Source organism: Nothoprocta perdicaria, unplaced genomic scaffold (genome assembly GCF_003342845.1).
Source record: "Nothoprocta perdicaria isolate Ctin4 unplaced genomic scaffold, notPer1 scaffold_151, whole genome shotgun sequence".
Taxonomy (NCBI): domain Eukaryota; kingdom Metazoa; phylum Chordata; class Aves; order Tinamiformes; family Tinamidae; genus Nothoprocta; species Nothoprocta perdicaria.
This window is the reverse complement of record NW_020454661.1, coordinates 1000990-1022448: the sequence shown is the minus strand read 5'-3', so window position 1 is coordinate 1022448 and position 21459 is coordinate 1000990. Positions and strand designations below refer to the sequence as shown.

General features: G+C 44.0%; 1 protein-coding gene across 4 annotated transcripts in view; it reads left to right on the top strand.

Annotated features, from left to right (window-relative positions):
• The window catches only part of NFATC1 (nuclear factor of activated T cells 1), a 104010-nt gene that overhangs the window by 63642 nt on the left and 18909 nt on the right, over positions 1-21459 (top strand). For 3 of the 4 annotated variants that reach the window (XM_026034901.1, XM_026034904.1, XM_026034903.1), the window contains one exon: positions 10694-11490. In XM_026034901.1, the coding sequence (XP_025890686.1) occupies positions 10694-11445 (752 nt within the window). In that variant the 3' untranslated portion in view covers positions 11446-11490. Of the gene's footprint in view, positions 1-10693; positions 11491-21459 lie in introns of those variants that run through there. The other variant, XM_026034902.1, reaches the window with a different exon arrangement.

Sequence of the window (21459 nt, the reverse complement as noted above, 5' to 3'; positions counted from 1 at the left end):
GCTTGGGCAAGGTGAGCTCCTGCCCCGGAAAGGAAGGGAGAATGGGAAGAATCTGCTGTAGAAGTGACAATCTTGACTACTCTGAAAATGAGAAGTTTAAAAGAAAAAAAAGCAAAACAAAGTAGAGGTTTCAAAAGAAGGGAGGCTGGCTCTGGAAAGGGGTTAGCTTAAGCCTTCGGCTTGGGACAGACTATAAACCCAAGTACTCATAATTCACTTTTAATTGAAATTTTGAATTATTAGTGCAACTCTGCTGAATTTGAGCTATCCCCAAATCTTCTGTTTGCCGACATGGTACATACCTGACTGCAATGTCATTTTTTTTGTTAGTATTGCTTCAATATTACACATTGCTGAGCAATTACATATCAATTTCGKCCGGCAGTCTGCAGGCTTTAGGCTCTTGAGACTGCTCTCCAGACACGCCTGGCCCAGAAATATTAGTTTTCTGTAACGTTCTGGCATAGGGGACTCCACAGAGCTCACACAGTAAGTACTAATGCATTTTGCATTGCCACGTCCCATTAGAGTAGCCCAACACYAAGACCCAGTACCAGATGCTGCAGCCAGGAACCTGGGTAAAGGAGGATGAGCAGATGTGGGAATATTCCACCTTTTCCATCCCTCCACTGCTGCTGCTGTTTGCAGCCGTGTGCTGTAGGCTTTGTTATGCAGAGCAGTGTGTTTTGGGGAACCATCAGTGAACCCTGCATTGCACTGGGTTTTCACCCTCTGCCACTTCAGGCAATTGCTGTTTTCTCATTTTTGTCTGTGACCGCTTTTCACATTGTTTCTATGAGTTCAGRATACCACGGGCACATACATGCCTTTCACACAGGAGGAACAGCCTTCTGAAGTCACTAGAGATAAGCGGTAGCGTTTGAGGTATGAACTAATCTCGAGAAGATGAAGCAGCATGCAAAGCAATCAGATACGTGTGTGGTGGCTCCGAATCCTGTGCTTTCATCTAACAAGAAAGCTGAATGAGTTCTCCAACTCAAAGGCAAGAGTGCAGAAGACTTGAAGTGCTTCATTAGATGATAATGGTTAGATGTCTCTTTAGTCAGGTTTCTTTTGAATAGACACATCAAAATGAAGGAAGCTTGCTGAAAAACTTTTATTTTGCAGGTGGGCACTACAGCTCACTACGATTTCTGTTATCTGATGACTATGGATGTCAAGAATGGGAAACGTAGAAGAGTTTTTCTTTGAATTGTGGTTAGACAATTAGCGATATTTRACAAAGCAAAGGCAGGCTAGCTGGGCCAGGAACTTTTAAATAAGATGGAAGAAGGAAAGTTGCTGTAATTCTTTTACTGGATTGAAAAATAGGCTTTTGCAAAGAGTTGGTGATAAAATGTTTCCTGTTTTCTATTTCTGTCAGGCTTTTTAATTTTTAAAGCATTATTAAAAGATGATTTCCCGGCTGCTAGTATTTATAAAAAYAGCTTTGTTATGCTGGGAACTTTTGTTTTCACTTTGAGACGTGCATTTCAACATCTGCAGGGTCAGATTTCCAAGAGCACAGCCTGCRCCCCTGCAGCCAGCTCTTCGGAAACATGCTTGCCCTGCCATCTATGCAAGCCCCCAAGGTGCTGAAAATCCAGCTTTTGGGACAAGTGACTTGGTAGGAACAGAGCTCCTTCAAAACTGTGGCAACTAAACTGTCCCTGGTTCCTGGTACCTTATGATTGTTTACAGCCTGGCAGTGCGAAAGCGAAGAAAGTGCTTAGTGTGCTTCTGCAAATGGCGAGAGGTGCCCACCGCACGTTTTTGTCAGCACCAGATTAACTTCCTGCCCTGGCGCTAAAATTATCCCTCGGCTGTGCCGTAGACGGGTGCGATCAGCAGTTTTCTAGTGATGACTTTCTGCAACCCTGCCTCTGTCTCACCTCACCTCTTCCGCCCACAGCTCACTTTCTAAGTTAAAATGCTACACTGGTCACATTAGTAGAAAACGAGAAAACGCGGATGCAAAGCGTTGCCACTGCTGTGGCACAGAGCTCTGCTTTTGCTGATTGCCTCCTGGCGCCCTGAAACTCAGGATATTTGTGGATTTTTCATGTTTGAGGCTGGCAAAGTTGTTATAACCCAACTGTGTCTGCAAAAAGCTCGTAAGTTGGGACCAGCTGGGGGAGGAGAGGGAGCCAGGAGGCCCAAATGCAGCACACATGCTGTAATCACCACAAGCAGGGACAGTTCTKCCCCGGGCTTGGCTGAGGAGAGAGGCAAAGGTGCCGGGTGTTGCAGGCAGCAGTGGGGACAGGAGCAGAATGAGGGGCAGCCCCACAGCATGGGGGGCCGCTAGGGACATGGGTGCCTCATGCAGGCGGTCCCCATGACCAGCRCCCTGAGACCCCAGGCAGGAAAGGGAAGTGGCTGCAAGTTGGGGRGCAGCTCACAGGCCGCTTGGGGAGCCAGCCGGAGCAAGAGGCATCCGGATTGGAAGGTGTGCATTGCCTGGAGAGCTGTTTCAAACCATGGGTGCGTTGCCAGGGCAATGTGAAACAGATCCGGGCACAAATGGAGTGAGGTCTAAAGCCTCAGATCTGTTGGAAATGCTCCCGTCAGCTGCGGGGAGCTGGGAAGCAGCAGGGATGCAGCTGGACGTGTGGTAAAGGCCACGCAGTCCGGGACAGAGCACTGTGGGGGAATGATGGGTGGCCAAAGGGGGATTCTTTTTTCCTTTTTTATTTTTTTTTTAGGTGAAAATATGAATCATGATTGTTCATTTTTACACTATGTGCTCGTACAGTTTACTTCATTTTGGCTGCAAGGTGGCTGATCGTTGTTTTTGACATTTAACAGGATAACAAAAAGCATTGCTCACACTTTGTCCCAGTGACAGTCTGTTTTGGCCACCAGCCAGAGCCTCGCCAGCCCCATCTGATCTTTAATTAGAGGTGAACTTTGCTTGGCCATGCAGGGCCCCATCTTCCTGGAGGAGACCAAGAAGGAGCCCTACCTGGTGTGGCAAGGTCTCTCCTACAGCAGAGCTGCACATGTACTAGGTAGAAGATTCAGGATATATCTGGCCCACAGGCCCCATCATAGAAGCAATGACCACCACTTCCAGCATATAAACTTAAATTTTGGCAGTGCCTCCCATTTCAAATACTTCCATTTAGAGAGCAAAGCCCAGCCTGAGGCTTTGATCCCTCAATCCCTCTAGATTAGCATTTCTAGGACTGCCTTCCTTGCATGCCAATGCCTTTGTATGCATATATTAGCAAGGTTGGGGCTTCAGCACCTTCCAATTAGCTTAAAAGCCAAAAGGTAAAACTTCTGCAAGGGAGAAAGTGGTGTAGAGTTACATGGGCTGGATTACAGGAGATGTTTATTTTGGTTCTCCTCAAGAGGCTGATCACCATAACTAATCCAGCCCTGTGATTGATCCGAAAGGGGATGTTGCTCTGGTGGCTGCTCTGGACAAAACACTCTGGAGAGGACGTGTTTGGCTGGCTGCGAGAGGGACAGCATAGGTCACTGAGGAGGAGTCTGCTGGAACCGAGATGGCCGYGAGCAGCAGGGTTGGGAACGTTCTGCGGAGAGGGTGGAATCAGTGCCAGGTCTCCGGACGGGGAGCTCTGCGTGGGCTGCCTGCAGCTGCTCAGGGACTGGGGAAAAACCGTGCTGGCGAGGCGGGAGAAGGGAGCACCGGCGGGGCAGCGAGGCCCATGCTGAGCACGCCGCCATGGCCGCTGCGGCCTGGTGCCCGCGAACCCCATGCTGAGCACACCACCAGGCCCATGAGGGAAAGAGAAGCCATGGTACGTGAAAGTACATGGCGCTCCCGAGGGTCTGTAATATGTACAGCATAGCAGGTGGGTTGGGTGAGCCTGTTAATTCCTCAGCTGGCATGCCTGGGAATGCCCTCCTGGTAGGACACTCGTGGGGCAGCAGCTCCGCAGTAGCCATCGCTCGGGACCTACCAGCGCTTCCCACACAGTGGTGTTTTGTAATCCCTGTTAAGCTGAACGAATCTTCTCCTGTATCAGGAAGGAGTATTGCTCAAAAGAGAGACAATCTCAAGAAATCCTGGTGAGAGAAATAGCATTTTTAAGACTAATACGGTTGTATCAGGCCTTTAGAGCAAACTCATACGTTTCAAGTTGGGTTCTAACAGCTCAGAGCATGTCATCTTTGACTGCAACTGCTTTATGTAGGCAAGGAGACCAAAGAGATTGGAAAACAGAGCCGTTTTGTTTAAAAAAAAAGAAAAAAGRAGGTAAACTCAGCTGTAATTTGCCTCMCAAGTCCAGCATTTCCCCTTAGAGAAGAAAAAAAAATAGTTGGACTTAATTTACTCTTTTCAGTATTGTAAGATTTAGTACGGTAGAAAATGAATCAAGTCTTCTAAAAAAATTTCCTTTTTCAATTCAAAGAAATACCAAGTGTGTCTTGTCTTCTGTACCAACACACAAACAAAWTATCCTCAGTCTATCTTCTGCTCTTCCCCATCTCATTTAGCAGTGTGTAAGACAAGCTACCATATATAATCTTTTGTCATCTTATAAATATGTATTGAACACTCTAGYGGTCTAACAGCTGTTGAAAAGCATTTAGTAATTGGGTTACCTAGAATCTAATCAGATAATGGCACTGTCTGAGATTATAGACTAAGATGTATGCGCTATGCTCCTACCCATCAAAATACTATTCTTATACAAAATCATACATATGCACCAATTCCATAGAGTTATATACACACAAAAACAGCAGGAGTTGGCAGGCAAGTGTTGGAGGTCTGTACCCATCATTTGCCCAAGAGAAATTTCTTGGAAAGTGGTATCACTCTTTCTGTGGAAGTGGCCAGGAGGGCTCTCCTATCACACCAGGATACCACAGGGATAATTAGGTAGAAGTCTGTCAGATGCTGCGTTCACAGGCGGCAGCAGAGGGTGAAGGAGTTCAAATGCTCGTGTAGATAAAAGCTGCTGTTTTACCTGCACGCTGCTTACAGCTTCTTGACAGCTTGTGGTTCCCTTTCTGACTCACTTGTGCTCTGATACTATTAACCACAAAGCAATGGTCTGGTGGTTGCTTGACCTTTAAAAAAATGCTTGGGTTGTGTTGGTGCCCAATGAAAAATACTCACTTGGTGGCCTACATGTCAAAGGGCCCTTTTAGTGATTGCCTCAACCGTAGGGTTGAGTGTCCCTTGATCATGGAGATTACGAGTCCTTTGTAACCTGGGCATGGAAGTAGATTGGCAGGGGAGAGAAGGAGACAGGGAGAGAACTCGAGGATACCCTAACCAGAGGATTTCAGTTTCTGAAGGACCATCTGGTTCTTGGTAAAGAGGGTGTCTCTTTGGCTCAGAACTGCCGTACAAGAAAGATTTTCAAGGACCCAAATGGCATTTAGGAGCTCTACTTMGTAACGGAGATTGGACCATCTAATTTCTCAGCTCTCCTTGGAAGTGTCATCCTAAATTCCTCACCGATTATGAAACGTTTATTCCAAAAGCTGAAGAAATGTGTGTGTGTACATGATGAAAAAAGTAGTGTTTTGATTTTCATAGGCTAACCAAAATCTCTGCACTGGTGCCAGAGGACTGCATCATAGTCTGCACCGTGAAAGGTGGCTATTTTGTTTGATAGCTTCAATCAAACTAAGGGYGCAATGAATATATTGTGGTACCATAAAAGTCTGCATTGATAATACCAAGTGGAAATGTGGATTTGTTAGTTTAATGTTAATCAGGATAAACATCCGCGTAATTTATATGATTATATCTTCTCAGTTCACATRTTTTAATAGCACCCCCAAAAAAGGGGAGGGTTTAAAAACCCATCTAGCTTACGAAAGTGTAAAAGCAAACGGATTTGTTAGAATTGTCAAAAAAAACGCGTATAATTTATACTCCAGCCCTCTCTGAAGCACTGCCTCTGCTGAACGTGTGTGATTTATTATTTTAATTCGGGGCTCGATATATTAACGTTTTAGCTGCTAGCGCGGCCCTTCACTCGAGCGGGGCTCGCAGGGCCGCCCGCCCCGGGGCTCACAGAGGGCCCTTGTGCGTGCCTGGGGCCTCGGCCTCATGTCACGGCCCCAGCCTCGGAGCAAGAATCGGAGGCCGCTGTGATTTATGGTGAGGCCGCTGCCTATGAAACCAGATGACATAACGACAGCAGGCCCGGGCCCGCGAGGAGACGTCGTCACACCGTTCAGGAGCAGTTAGTGCGGATTAAGTTGCCTACTGAGCTAAGTGGGAGCTTTGAGGGGCGTTATGCTTCGATATTTGCCACTGAGGACAATTGGAGGCCGCGTTCCGTTGGCCGGCCGAACGTGCTGTGGAATAGCAAGCACTGACAAACTCACGGTGCCACCACGCTTGTTTTTCCTGTTCCTAGGAAGGGCCTGCTCGTCCAGGAATGCAAGCTCTCTTAATGAGCCACATTACTTCTGAGCCTACTTAAAAATCATGCACTGTCTTCTCTATTGACAATTTCACAAAATCAGACTTCATTGCTCTAATTTACTGCTGGTAAATCACAGTGTATTGCATATTCAGTATTAATTTTTTATTCTAGTCAGCTGAGAGTCTGCAGAACCGAGTGCTATCTCACCACCACAGAGCAGCTCTAAGACAGAATGCATCTTACCACWTGATGGGCCATATTAAATATAAAAACCAGCCCAGTTTATGCTAGAAGTGCTTGCGAATTCTGAACAGCTGTAGAGCTTTTGTTGTTGTTTGCCAGTCTAAGCCTACTTTGTGACTAGGAGTGTCTCCTTGAGCTGGCAGTTTTTTACAAAGTCTTTTAAGATGATGTCTGGTTTTAAATATTTGAGCTAGAAGTTAGCCAGGTTAGCMCTGTTCTCTCTTAAGTATTAATCCTGAGAAAACAGCATTAATCCATTACTGGTGATTTTCCTTGACTGCTCTGAAGGAACCCACTAGACCAGAGCTGTGATCATGCCCTGATGATGCCTGTGGGCCCTGAGGATCGTACTCTTAGTTGCTGTAAATCACTTAACACTGTTTGTCCTAGCTGAAGAGCTTGGCCCAAAGAAGGGCAGTGAGGAAGGGACCAGAGTGCATCAGGAATCCGGTAGCTGTATTACATGCAGAGCAAGAATTTCAGCTCATTTGAGTAGACATTGTGATGGTAAGTGGGTAGCCAGCACCAGGTGATACAKAAGGTGGCTGTACCAACCTTCTTGCATTGGTTTCAGAAAGTTTGCTTTGAAATACACAGAGCTCTTGCTTTGGGCTCTGTGCAGCCATTTGCAAAGTGAGTGTAAAATTCTGCTTTAAAAAAAAATATGTTTTATGTCATCTTTGGGCACAAAGAAATTACTTTCTAAATGACCAGAAAATCAAACCCAGAGTTCATTTGAGTTCCATTTGAAAAGCATCAGCATTAGCAAATATTTTTGGCCTTTGTTATTTCTTTTGGTGAAGTTACATAGGCTGGAGGGAGGCAGATACCAGATAGAGTGTCATAAACATACTGTTATCTGGCATAATGTAGTAATTTGTGGCACATCTGTCTCCTGCAAGTCAAGTAGTATGGTTGTTCCCAAAACATACTAAAGCTGAGGTCTGGTCAGAAAGTGAAATGTTCATGTCAGCGTTTCTGCTGACATGCTCAGCTTTGCAGGTTTGATTCCAGATCATCTGGGTCATTAGTAATGATTTCTCCAGGAAAAAAATTATCCTACTGAGCCTTGTTCTCCAAACTGGTACACTGTGAAGGCATTTACACTTGTTTAAACTGCAGTGAGTGGCTGTCATCCCAGCTTGGTAGGATCTACACATTCACTCTCTGCAGTGCTAAGGGACAATGCAAACTGCAAGGCCTTGAGAAGTCAGGCACAAACCCCTTTGCAATTTCAGCATTGATACTTTTTCTGCCTTTCAGGAAAATACCTACATTTTAATGAGAAGATTAACAAGCAGACAGCAATATTTAAATCAACAACATYTAGAAAAACTTCAGAAATCCACACTGAGAAAAGTTATGGACACAATTCAGTTGAACGAGTTTAAGTACAGATAGAATCCGTTCACTTAGAGACACTTTCACCATCACAAGAAATAACTGAGACTGAGCAGTATCAATTCAGAGCAATACAAGGAGATGTTGTAAATCAATGTCAGGTACTACATAATCCCACAGCCTTCCTCTTGTTTCCCTCTTTGCTACCAGCACACTGTCAGGGTCTAGGCTATCTTAACTTACCCTGACTGGTTCTATGATTAACACCAACATCTGTTTTGCCTCTGAACTCTCAATTTGCTGTCGGGAGTAGCCAAGACTGTCCTCGACTGCTGTCACCACATCYAGGAGAGTCCTTGCCTGACATGCCTGGGGTCACCTCTGCTCACTGTGGGTGGATCCTTCACCTGGCACAGAGTGGGACTCGCTCTGCAGCTATATGCAATGGCAAACAGACATTTAATTTAAAGATTTCCAGTGTTAGGGGCCACCAATCTGACCTCCACATAGCTCACTGATGGCATTGCTTTAATAAAGAAAAATTTCAAAGGAAAAGGACAAAAAAGTGGCTGGTATACCTAGCAGCAAAGAAGTGCCTTAGAAGGGCTACAAAGAGAGGTCAGCCTGARACCAGGAATACATCTCCCTTAAAGCTTCATGCCTCCGGCCTGCGTGCCATGAAGGCAATAAGCCTACCCTAGGTTATAACAAGTAAGACAACTCCAGGCTTTATTGGAACTGAATTGCCAGTGGTTGAGCTTGGAATTATTTAGCACAGGTGTTTCTATAACAGTGATATATTGGGAAAATYCAGTGTTCAACAACCATCATATTTCCAGCTGTGCTGCGGTTAGTGCTAGTACAGTGATCCTAATATAAAACATGTGAGAATATTTGCTAGCTCAGGAACTTGTTAAAGGTATTTTCTTACAATATCTGAGCTGCTATGTTTATCTAGGTGCGTTTCTTTGGTCTTGCATTTTCATAAAGGGTGTGATATTGGTTTTATAAAGCTGTCACTGAACCTGGAATCTGCTTTTCTGCAACCAAATGCATTAGTAGCCAGGCTAAGTAGTGTGCAGCACATGAGCAGGTGAAAATAAGATTATGAGGAATCCAATGACAATCCATTATCCTTAGAGCATTCATCTTGAGCAGCACCTGTGCATCTGTTATAAATACAGAGACATGTTTTTACTAGGAGCGGCAGAAATCTTGAAGCAAGTGTTGCAAGCATCTATATGTAAAAGAACATAAAAGGAGCAAAGTTAACAAGAGGCTGGAGGGCTGTAAAACAAGGCTAGTGAAGTGCACTCACCAGCAGCAGGATCTGTGAGTGTTACAAGACGTTTTATATGTGCACATGCACACACGTGCAGTTGGAGGGCCTCGCAAGACCCRTGCACAAACACAACAGTACGTGGCTCGAGCATGTTTGAGGGTGTCGCTAGAACACATTTGCAAATACAAATGCAGCAGAAACACACGACACRCATGCGCTCTCAGCTGAGTTGTCTGAATATGTTTTATTAACAACTTCGTGCCGTAACAGGTCAGTTGTTTTTATATTCTAACAGAAATTCTCTGATACCGCCGTAAATTTCCAACAGTGCCTTCAAGCTGTGACTGTTCCTGTGGATCTCCTTCTGGAAAAGAAGATACACTCTACCAAACATCCAAACTCAGTTGCTCCATACGTTACGACTGAATCTGTCTAGAAAAAAATACATGTGCAGCCTGGCTTGGCCCTGCYGTTTTATAGTTTTCATGATAAAGAAAGTGGTTGTCTTACACCTGTGAATTGTATGTTCAATGGGGTAAACAGGAAAGGCACTTACCTCTGATCTTTGAGGGAAAATTGGCATGAAAAAGGTTCTTGGTTTTGAGGAAGGCCCTCGTCTCTGGTTTGAGAAAGGTCGTCTTTGTCATAACTGAGCTGATGCTACTGGGACAGTCGTGTCCATGAACCAGTAGTATTTAGAGACTTGACTCTTCTAGGTCACTTAGGATCGCCTTTGGGTGGAAGAAGCAGAGGTCTAGAGTAGGAGTCATTCTTTTGTGGTAGGTGGATATTGAGTTAACATCTTTTAGGAGCTGGTGCTGGCAGTTCCTGCTTGGAATTGCTGAGAGTTGGAGGCAACTTGCTGCATATTTTACACCCGTTGGCTGGTTAGTAAGATTAAACACAATCATGTAAAAACAAGTAAATCAAATCCTACTCTTAAAAAAAAAATGCCTCCTCCTAATTGAAAACTTCTTGTTCATAGTACTTGGTCATTTATCTTTGCCATTTTACTTTCACTGAACTCTGAAAGCCCCATCTCTACCTTACTATGCTCGGCTTTATCGAACACAGACATTTATCAAACGGGCCATCAGTAGCTGTAGCAATGCAGTAGTATATCCAAGTTAAAATTCTTGCTTTGATTACTACAAATCCATGGAGCCCTTGGGTCCAAGGCTTCTACTGAAGCGCAGCTATTTGCAAATAGATTTTTATAGCACATTAGTGCTGGAGGAGAGTCCAAAGAAAATAGTCCTTTTCAATATTAGAACCAGCTGTGACTTTCTTGTGCTGATGACTCATTCATTTTTTTTTTATAGGGTGGGAGAACTAGGCAAAAGACACASAGAGTCTTATTCAAGACCTTGTTTGTTTTGCAAAGGGTATCCTAGCCACAAGCCAACTTGATCATACCAATATGCAACTCATGTTTATTTAAAACTTTTTTTTCTTTTAACAGTTCCAATTATAAAAACAGAACCCACAGATGACTATGAGCCTGCTCAAACCTGTGGACCAATGAACCAAGGCTTAAGCCCTCTCTCTAAGCCGTACTACAGCCAACAGATCATGATGCCCCCCGATCCTGGCTCGTGCCTTGTGGCTGGCTTCGCCTCCTGTCAGCAGAGAAACGCCGTGATGTCTCCTTCTCCCACCACAAGCCCCAAGCTGCACGACCTTTCCTCCTCTCCTTACAAGTGCATCCCCAACCCGGGCCACGGCCACCTTGGACTTCAGCAGCCCGCTGGAGGTGTCCCCACCATACAGGAAGTGCCAAGGTCTATAGTTGTGCACCCAAGCTCTCCCGAGCAATCATCTCACATCATGCTGCAGCCGCAGGTGAGTCAACATCTGAGCAGTAGCTGTCCCCTTGGTTACCAACAAACACTCTATCCCAACAGTCCCTCTTCTCCAGTTCCATCTGTTACCCAAGAGCCAACCTATTTGCAGTCCTGCAGTCCAACTCATTCATCCATAATGGGTCAACAGCAGCAGCAACTGCCGAAGGTTCACAGAAATGAGTCTCCAACAAACCAACCACTGTCATTGCCAGAGTTGCATGAGGAAAGTAATCATAATTTGGCCCCTATTCCTGTAACGATCAAGCGAGAACCTGAGGAATTGGACCAGATGTACCTGGACGATGGTAAGTCTTCTGCAGCTGTAGAGGTTTGCGTTCAACCCTGTTGCTCTATCAGTGAGTTCTCTTAACCCTACCTCCTTTTGAATCCCGGTGGAAGAAAGTTCTATTAACAGCCTTGTGGAATGGTGCAGTCTTGCTCGGATATTCTCTATATGGGAACGCGTTCTTTAATTTTGTTTGGAATAATGAAACCAAGTTGTCCAAGCATTAAAAGCTGTTAGTTACTGTACAGCTAGCTGCATGACCAATAGCTACATTGCAATAATCTTAACCGTATGGTCTTGGCTTATGCCTATGCCAGTGACCCGTGGAACTGCAGTGATAACATATTTAACGTGTCCTAKCCATAATGCAGTGAAACTTCTCATAGACCAATCTGTTCACTGGAACTAAATGATAAATTACTCTTTCAGTTGAGAGAATTCAAATTAAAAATGGAGGCCTATCTTTCAGTGTGGCTATTCAGCCTCATGACAGCTGACGTTAAGGCTACTCTTTCTTTAGGTCTGATTGCGGATTTGCTGTTGCCTCCTTTTTTAACTTTGAAAGATTTTGTATGTATATATATTCCACACGCGCAACTGAAATGTGAAAATGGTGTGATGAGCTTGTCACACACTAGTTCCCAAAGATTTATTAGCTGAACATAATAAAAGCGGTAATCTGGAATTTGATTATGTGACCTCCCTGAACTGTGATTTAGCACTTACTGTGAAGTTTCCCAGTCGTATTCTGAACCCTCACCTAATGCAGGGTGTGAAATCCCTTTCAATATAACGCCATATAACTTTATATAACGTACCCTGCTATTTGAAAAAGAAATGCCTTGCAAAGGGCTGCATTCAAACTCAGTGGTGCCAAAGAACAACATCTGAATGTGATTGTCTTTCAGGGAGAAAATAAAGACAATTCACTACACTTTTTTTTTTTTAAGACTAATTAGTCATTCTATTTTAAACAGCATGATACAGAATCAGAAATACAAACAAATGTCTGGGAGSTTCAGTAGCAGCTTACTGCTTTTCAGCTCTGTGAAAATGATTTTCCTTAACAGAATCTATTATTGGTTACATGATTAGACAGGTGTAAGGAATTTTCATAATTAGAAGTTCAGTTCACTGAAATTTTGTACAACACATCTTTTGTGACAAGGTTTTCTTCATATAGTGTGCATTCTTACCCCATATCTATGCTATACAGAGCAAGATTTCAGCAAAAAATRTACACAAACCAAAACAAAAAGCCATGCCTAGATTCTGGATTTGAGAGAAACCAGAAGCTATCCAGGGAGGGGTAGCTAGAATCCAAATCTAGCCAACTTCTAGAAGAGCACAAAGAAAAGATGAAAGAGCAGTGTGACTGCACAATCCAGCAGCTGCTTCTCTGGTAGCATTTGCAAAGCTGCCTGTGGCTGGTCTCTGCCGGAGGGTTGGGACTGTGGCTTGAGAGTGGTGGTTGAAGCTCCTCCATGGTGCTGACTCCAGGTGTCTCCTGGAGGAGCGGGGGAACTTCGCTGTTCTGTGTCCTGGAGCAGAGGTTTCTCTCTGGCCGAACATAAATAGTTTAGTCCTACCCATCTCCCTTGGATTCCCTGGTCTGGACATGCACGCACACCCACACCAGCCTGCTGAAGAAGATGTAGTTGCAGAGGCTCCTGTGAGCACTCACCTGGGTTGGGGTTGAACTTACCCTTACCCAGGGTTGAGGCTGAAGTGCTTTTCAACTAGCCAAATCCACATACCCTTCCCTTTCCCACCCGGTAGCCATCAAAATCAGTTTGTGACTGACCACCAGAACTGTGTACCAAGCAAAAGAAATGAGAAGACACAACAGTCGTGGTAACAATAAATCACAGAAAGCAACTTACGTAGTTTCAAAAACTAAACACTTGCCCCTCCAAAACTGGTAGTACATGGTGATGGTACAAGCCCTCGAGACAAAGGAAATTCTCCCTGTTATACCACTTTCTATACCTTAGCAGCACACCAGAGGAGATGACCAGTCTCTATTCTTGCTGTTGAGGTAGCTGTCTTCCTGCACCTAACTTAGTTTTTTTGTTTTCCAACTAATTTACAGTATGATATCCATTTGCAGCCACTTTCAGCAAAGTTATTACTAATTATTTTGATTACACTTTGGCATCCTTAGTGCCAACAGGCAGTAAATATATTGCTTTTGAATAGGCACCCTGTAAAAATTCCCCTTCTCCTGCTCAGCTCTTTAGCTGTGGAGGATGATGCCTGGGCTTCCCCCCGCAGTCACAAAGGGTGATTTAGCACAGCAGCAGTTGCCTAGAAAACCTGTGACCCCTTCTGGTGTCTCAGCAGGTGCTGTTTGCTCCAYGTACCCAGTGCCTTGGTGCCGGGTGCTGTTGCGTTCAGGCTCCTGGTGCTAACTGTGGGGTAAGGCACTGCCTGGGAAGGAATGGCTGCGGCCGGGCTGCTCTGATGGAACACAGGGCTTAATTTCCATGTGCATGGTTTTCTGGATTAGGAACTTCTAAACCTTTGACATTGCTTCCTGTTAGTACTGTATTCCTGTTGAAATGTTTCCCTTGTTGGAGAACGGGGCGGCATTTCTGCTTTGTGAGCAGATTCTGAAAATCTGAATTTCATACTAGAAAGGATAGTAACTATTTTATATTTTTTAGCAGATTTTTGCAGCATTTCTTTATAAGGTGTTGTTTCACTGATTCAATTCACATCCCTTCACCAAAAAAAAAATGTTTAAAGCATGTTTAAAAGGCCTTTAATTTTTTTTTACACCACCGCATATGTGAACAGTATGAAAGCCAGATAGAGATAACATGTAGTGTACTGCTTGCTTTTACTCTAAATCTACCAACTCATTCCCYGTTCCTGAAGTAATTTAAAAGTAATGCAATATTTTAATGGCATTAAAAATTAAATTCTGGAAGCATCAGTAACTTCACAGTGCCCTCTATTTATTACCTCCAGTTCTACTTGAAGATACCTGTGAAAAATGTAAACTAGTCATCTAACGTACTTTGGGACTACTGGACAAACAAAAAATATCTAACTGGTTATGGCAAATAATATTGGTAAAGATTTTGGTTACATGTTTACCATTTTGGGCAGGTTTGATTTATGTACCTAATATACAGTTAGTAATCTTGGACCAGGTATAAACAGAATTTTTTTGGTTTTAGCCTGTGGGATCAAAGCGATATTCATTCCTTTTGGTTTGGAATGTATTCAAATATAGACCATCTATACTGCAGAGTTCTCTGGAAAAAAAGCAGTCAGTGAGTTTATATAAATATATATTCTGTACATGAGATCTTTCTGCCTCTGCAGTGGTGGGTAAAGGGAGCACCCAAAGAGGCTTCCAGTTTGGCAAATAAACTTTGGTCTTGGCAATCTTGCTTTAAAGCAAAATCTACAGTAGCCACCTGGGCTACTCATTAAGTGGGCTCTCCATTTCAGTATGTGAGTATGTGATTGTGAATGTAGAACATATTTGAAACGTAGGCTGTAAAGTGTTGTCTGATATATTATGGCAATGCTCTCGATATCGAAAGGTATCTGGCTTGTGTGTGATCRCTCTTGTTTCAAATAATTCTGAGTTCAGCCTCCAAGCAGAGATGATGACCGACTCCTCCTGCCACTTTCACAGGGATATTTGATGTCCTGTTTAAAAGCACAGTCTGATGAAGCCGCTGAAAAAATGACATTTCTGCCTGGGTCCCTTTTGAACATGCTGCTCCTTCCTGCCCCCRAAGTAGGACCTGGTTCAAAAGCTGTGCGAGCCTATCCTCGAAATATTCCYGATCCTTTTTTGTTGACCAGGGCAGCTCAGGTGTTTTGTTTTGTTTTGTTTTACCCCAAATTTTAGCTACTTTTTTTTAGTGTTGGAGGGAGCCCCAAGTGAAAGGCAGGCGAACATGATCTCACACAGCTCTCAGGATGTTCAGGCAGCCTGGGCACTGGCCAGCCTCACAACAGGGGATGCTAAAGGTGACTCGAAATTATCCTCCTTCTCCCCATTTCCCTTTCCTGGACCTAGTGTGGCTTCCTAGGGCGGAACACAGAACTGAGCTCCAAATCTGTGTTTCAGCAGGATGGAGAGAGTTCAATTAGACATGCTAATGCCAAGAAACATTTTTCAGGTTGTAGCTGGCGCTCCCACAAGCTATTACATTCTCTACCTGCAACCAAATGACACTCAGTGGAGAAATGATTTCCTGCTATTAGAAACATCAAAGAAATAGTTTTCATTGCAAACAAAAAATGAAGCCATTTCTAAAAAGCAGGGGGGAAACAYATTGGTAGCAACAGGAAAAAAGAGCTAGGACTTATTTTCTCATCAAATTTCAAGCATACTGTATATGATGTGATTATATTTGATATATTAACGCAAGGAAAAACAGGTTTAAATGAAAATCAAAACATTATCCTGAAAGAGTCTTTATTAAAGTTATGCTTGATTTATGGAGCTGAAGAAGATCTCAGCCTCTTTAAGCTTTGCCCATGTTTAAATCTAAAAATTTTTAGATGAAATCCTAGCAAACTGAAATCAAGGGTGAACTCCCTTGATTCCACCCTCAGTTTAAAAAAATTGTTTTCCAGAACTCCCTGAGTTCTCTTGTAGGTGCCAGAACTGGGATAACAATATCTGAAAGATAGATCTCTTGTCTGAAGTTTTGTGTATTAATTCAGCCTCCTCCTCTCCACACTGACTCTTTCATAAAGGTTTGGATTCAGATCTTGACTTGATCTGACTTATAAATCTGTGTGTAGCGACATGAAAATATATAGATCATAAACAAAAGTATCTGATGTTTAGATATGTGGCTAGCAGAAAGTATCAAATCCACATCATCATCTTTGTTAAAACAAGGAGGCTTTTGTTCTTGTGATTGTCTTTGCACAGCTGTGAGTTTTATAGTGCTGTGCCAATGAATGCACCCTTTGCAACTTTTATTTTACTCTAAAAAGGTAAATTGGGAGCATTAAGCCCCCAATAAGTACGTAAAAGTGGCAAAACCACAGGTAAAGTGTTACTGAAAGCTGCAGCCCTGCCAGCCATTTCATTTTAAACATGGCTCTTTTAAAAATAACTTTTGCAGTAAAAGCTGTAACTCCTGGATGTAATATGAGCTATTGCTAATGTCATTCCCATGAATTGCATACAGTGTTGAACTGTTAGATGTCTGACAAGTCCATATATCTCCCATACAGTATATATGAAAGTTTTTTGCCTCTAAACCATATGCTCATTTTTTCTTTTTTTAATTCCTCCATATTCTTCCAGTGCACGTGGTTTGGTGATATAGTTTATTTGAACAGGAACTATAGCAGACAGAATTATTCTTCTGCTGAAATGTATCCTTTTTCATACATCTCAGCCCTGTGATTAAAGTGATTGGCTCTTGAGGCACTAAGTTTAGTCTGCTGCTGCCACAATTATGCCTTTGAAAACTCGTGCGTGCACTCTGAGACTTCCAGTAGTCCAGATGTCATTAGAACAACATGCAGGTAGTCTGCAAAGTCCAGTAACACTGTCTGCACTTCAGTCTGGACTGCGGGAGCTTTTCCCTCCCTCCTTCTTGGCCCAGCCTCACAGCTCGGGGAGAAAACAAATAGCTTTCCTCATGGAAAGTTTTACTTCATCTGGCCCGGTGCCTGAATCTAGACCCTCCTCGTTTCTAATGATGATTGAAAGGGTACACGCTACTGTGATAAAACATGCTGAGTGGTTAACATTCGGCACATGGGTTTGACGCGATGAGTAAGGGAGGACTGAAGTAATTCATTAGCGTCAGGCCCTTGGTGGGCTGGCATGTCTGGGGTCCGGGGGTGTCCTGTTACAGCAAACCGCACACCCTCGGGACGGCAAGGATGAGGTTTTGCTGCTTCTGGCAGCGTTTGCTTAATTGGGCCTCCTTGCAGGCTCATCGAAAGAAAGTCTTTGTGTCTCGGGCTTTCAAGGAAGAGCCCAATCCCTTCAGGAAAGTCCGGAGTGCCTCCACGTTCCTTTGGTGACTGTGAATGCTTCACAGGGCGCTGGTGGCAACTGCAGGAGGCTGGCAAAGCAGTGGGAAAGCGGGAGAAAACCCGCAGGACTTGGTCATGTTTTGATGTCCCAGAGACCTTTCCGTGTTGGGAAGCCAGCATTTGCTTGGTGTGCATCTGCACGCACACCTTTGCGTTGAGCATTTCCAGTCGTTAGGACTGCAGCTGATACTCTGCCTCATTCCAACCAAGGCCAACTTCTCACTGCAGCCCTAGGCCTCCCTAGGCAGTTAACTGGGGAAGAAGTCACTTCTCACTTCCAGGTCTGATTCATTCTCTTATTTCCATAATAATGGATATTGGCACTGCTGTTTCAAATGGTAAAGGTTTTGTGGGTTGTTTTTTGTAAGTTTTCCTTGGCTGTCAAGGGAGAAGAAGTTGCCCTATCTGAGCCTTTGTAACATTTACATCTGCCTTTAGGCCTGGAGGGGTGCCAAGGAAAATATGTGGCTTGCAGAAGCCCAAGCTTCGTGAGAAAGCTTTGTTCAGATGCGATTCATTTGAGGAATATGTTTGTTTGAACCGTTTCTGCTGAGCTGTGCACTGCCGGCTGCTCAGGTGCTGCCGTGCGGCTCGCGCGCGGCCCCGGCGCTCTCGYGTCTTCAACCCGCCTTGGCAAAACATTCCAGGGGGGAAGCTGCTTCCTGAAGATCCCTCTCCTCCAGGCAGGAGGCTCATGCAGGTGCCTGCTGCTCCCAGGAAGGCTTAGGCTGAAGCAGCACGTGAGCTCAGCCTGGCCAAGCGCCGGGGCAGGAGCCCTCACGAGCAAACGCGCTGCGGTCGCGCGCGACGCGCTCGCCGGCGGCACCGTGAGCAGGGAGCAGAGCGGCGGCCTCTGCTCCCGCTCTGGCAATAACACGGCTCCCCTTGGCTTCGCTGGGACCCGGAGCRCGCGTTCGCCTGGGAGTTAAAAGGCATAAGAGCTGCATTCATGGAAATGGAGCCGTTGAGAGACACTCGGAGACGGAGCCTGTCTCGGCGACTGCCCAGTCAATTGTGTCGCCTGCATCTGCTGGACAAGCTGGGGCCTTTCGGTCGTGGCGCTGGCAGCAGGCCTGATAGCAGCTCGACCATCGCCGCCCACAGCGGCTGCCTGATAACCCGGCTCCTGCTCCTTCCTCTCTCCCGAGGAACTAGTATTGATTGCTGCCCCAGGGAGAACGTGCCTTCCACACCGGCCTTATCTCCAGGCTGAGAGGAAGCTTATAAAAAAACCCCGAGCCCCTCAAAATAYTCTCTTCTGCAACTGGGGAAGTCTACAAAGTCAAAAAAAAAAATTAAAACCTGTAATATTTTGTAATTTACCAAATATTTCTTATTCAGTAAATAAGAGATATGGCAGGGAAATTATTGGCCTGTTGCTCTCTGCAAAGCCAAAACTGGCCTAGCCCTCTGCCTGCTCTACAGGCCTGGCTTTGTCAGTGGGTCTTTTAAGTTTTCCGCAGCTTTTTAAGCCCTCTGAAAGACGTATCAGAAGGCAAAGTGGGATGGTGCCGAAAGTATATAGCAACTCCTCAGCTGTCATCCCTAAGCACGGGAATTGCAATTTGAGCATTTACAGAGACTTGCAAAGCACGTTACAGGCTATCAAAGGCTGTAATTAATGGATTAAATTCTTTGCAATGTGGTTATGACTTGGAGTCTTCCAAGCATCGCATGAGTATGAAAACATTGTTCTCCTGTCTTGTCTTTGTTCAAGCAAACCATGATTTTGTTGCTTAATTTTGGCCATTCTGCCGCCATATGAGAATGCAGAAGGTAGCATTTCACTCTTCATGTCTATGCTGTCTCTGTTCTACTGCAGGTGAGGGCTCTGTGGCTGCCAGGGCTAAATGTTTGTCCCATTTTATAACTTTTGTGACATCTTTGCAAAAACGCAGGAGATGATACTATTTAATCTCGACCCCGTGACAGCAGCAGTCAAAATTTTTTTCTAGTGCTCCAGAAAAAAGTATGTATTTCATTGCTATTTTATGAGGAAAATCTGCTGCAGTGTGCCGTGGAAATAGCAAAGATGCTATTTTGGRCCAAAAGTAAAACCTCCAGAAGGATGAGAATGCAAAATATTTATTGGCTTTTTTTTTGTTTTATTTCKATCCTGTATATGCAAATGCATACACATACACAAACATTCATATATGTATGTGCACTTACACACACTTAGCACAATAATTCTCTTGCTTTTTTGCAAGTGTGTGGTGGGTGAGAGCAATGCACGTGTCATCGATTCATGCCTGACTTCCCTGGAAATCCTGCAGATGTCTGTTGAGTAAAACTTCTCCAAAAGAGGAGGTCAGGTGGAGAACCCCCTTCTCTGGACCGTGTGTGGAGCTCAGGCAGTTTCCAAACCGCAGTGCACAGCGGAGCTCTCAACTCTGGCCACATGCTGTGGCGCTTCAGTTGCGACTGTTGCTGAATGGTTTTCAGGCATCTGAGGGTTTGTTACCCAGCTATTTTTTGGAAAGCAGAAGCAGCTGGTAAAGATGATGTCTTCATTATTAATTAGCCTTTTTTTTTTTTTCAATCCTAAATGTAATAACTGTTTGCTCCATGCGTTCCAATTTAGASTAAGCTCTTCACTTGAAGGCTTTTACGTCAGCGCATCTGTATGAAGCATTAACAACTTCCCCTCAGCTTCTCTTCATAGTAATTTATCATGGTGTTAGTAGTGGTGGTAAGTTGAAATATGTTTCTCCATCTCAAATGAGTGTGTGTGAAATTGTCATATGGAAAGAAGTTAACAGAGAAACTGCTTCTGATTTTTTTTTCAATTATTCACACTATTGTTTGTATTCTTTTTTTTTTTGAGAAAATGTGGTAATTTTTTCCCCAGCTCATTACTGTTTAACCCTTGCACAAGACTATAGAGAGTTGTCCTTGGGTCACAGTAATAAAGGACTTGTAGTGGTGCTTCCAGAGTTGCCAGAACTGATGTGGCATAAATTCAGGCACTGCAGAAAGATCTCATGTCTCTTAGCTCTGGATGCTTCAACCATGCACTGCACTAAGTCTTTCTGAAAGGCTATGGCAGAGCCACCTGCTTTAGATCATTAATTGGTAGGTCAGATCATTAATTGGTAGGTCAGATCATTAATTGGTAGGAACCTGCAAAGCTCCATTGCTGTCATCTGTCAAACTATGCTGGGTTTTGCTCCATTCAGCACATAGCCAGAATTGTAGAGATAATAGTGAGCTTGCACTTTGAAGGGAGGGTTGTAGACTTGTCTTCTTGCAATCCCAAATCCCAACTATTTTAAGAAAACGTAGAATATTTAAATTTTAATGATAACRCTAAAGTCCTAGAGAAGAATTAGCAGTGCTGGAGTCTAGGAATAAGGTTTGCCAGATGGACGTGCTGTTGTGAAARCATATGCTTGCATTATTTTATTTAGTTTATTTATTTTAGTTTGTTTTTCTGTTATTTTACTTAACAAATCCAGAGGTAGGTGCAATCCTCAGCTGCTGCTGTCTGGCTTGTGATTTTTTTTTTCCTTTTTTTYTTTTTCCWAACACTAAATGAGCAAGCCATTGAATTGGTGTGTGTTTGCTGGTAGAATGAAACCTGTGTGATGAGGCTCCAGAAGCTGCAGTCAAAGCAGGGCTCTGCCTGGGGCTTCTCAAGGCCAAGGATCCGGCATGGTAGAAGGATCAAGGGCTTTCACAGTAAATGCAAGCAATCATCACATGCATCTACATGTTTATTCTGTTTGGAAAGCAGAGAAAATGAATTGGATGCACTTCATGGTTGGCACACATTTTAAAGGTGTAGAATATGGGCTGATATAGTTGATGTGCACTACGTGGTGATGTAAGGAAGGACTTGGCTAAAGAAAAGGGGAAGGAAGGTTAAATACAATATGCCATTAAAATTTAAAAAAAAAAAAAAGATGAGCAGAGATGAAGTTTGGAAGTAGAGGTGAAAGGATGTATGTGTGTGTGAGATAGAGAAGTTTGACTGAAGGTGAAATAGTTAATAACAGTCTAGGAGTTGACTGCCATGTAAAAGCTCATCTAAATAATTCTCTACTCTTCCACCCCACAAAATTC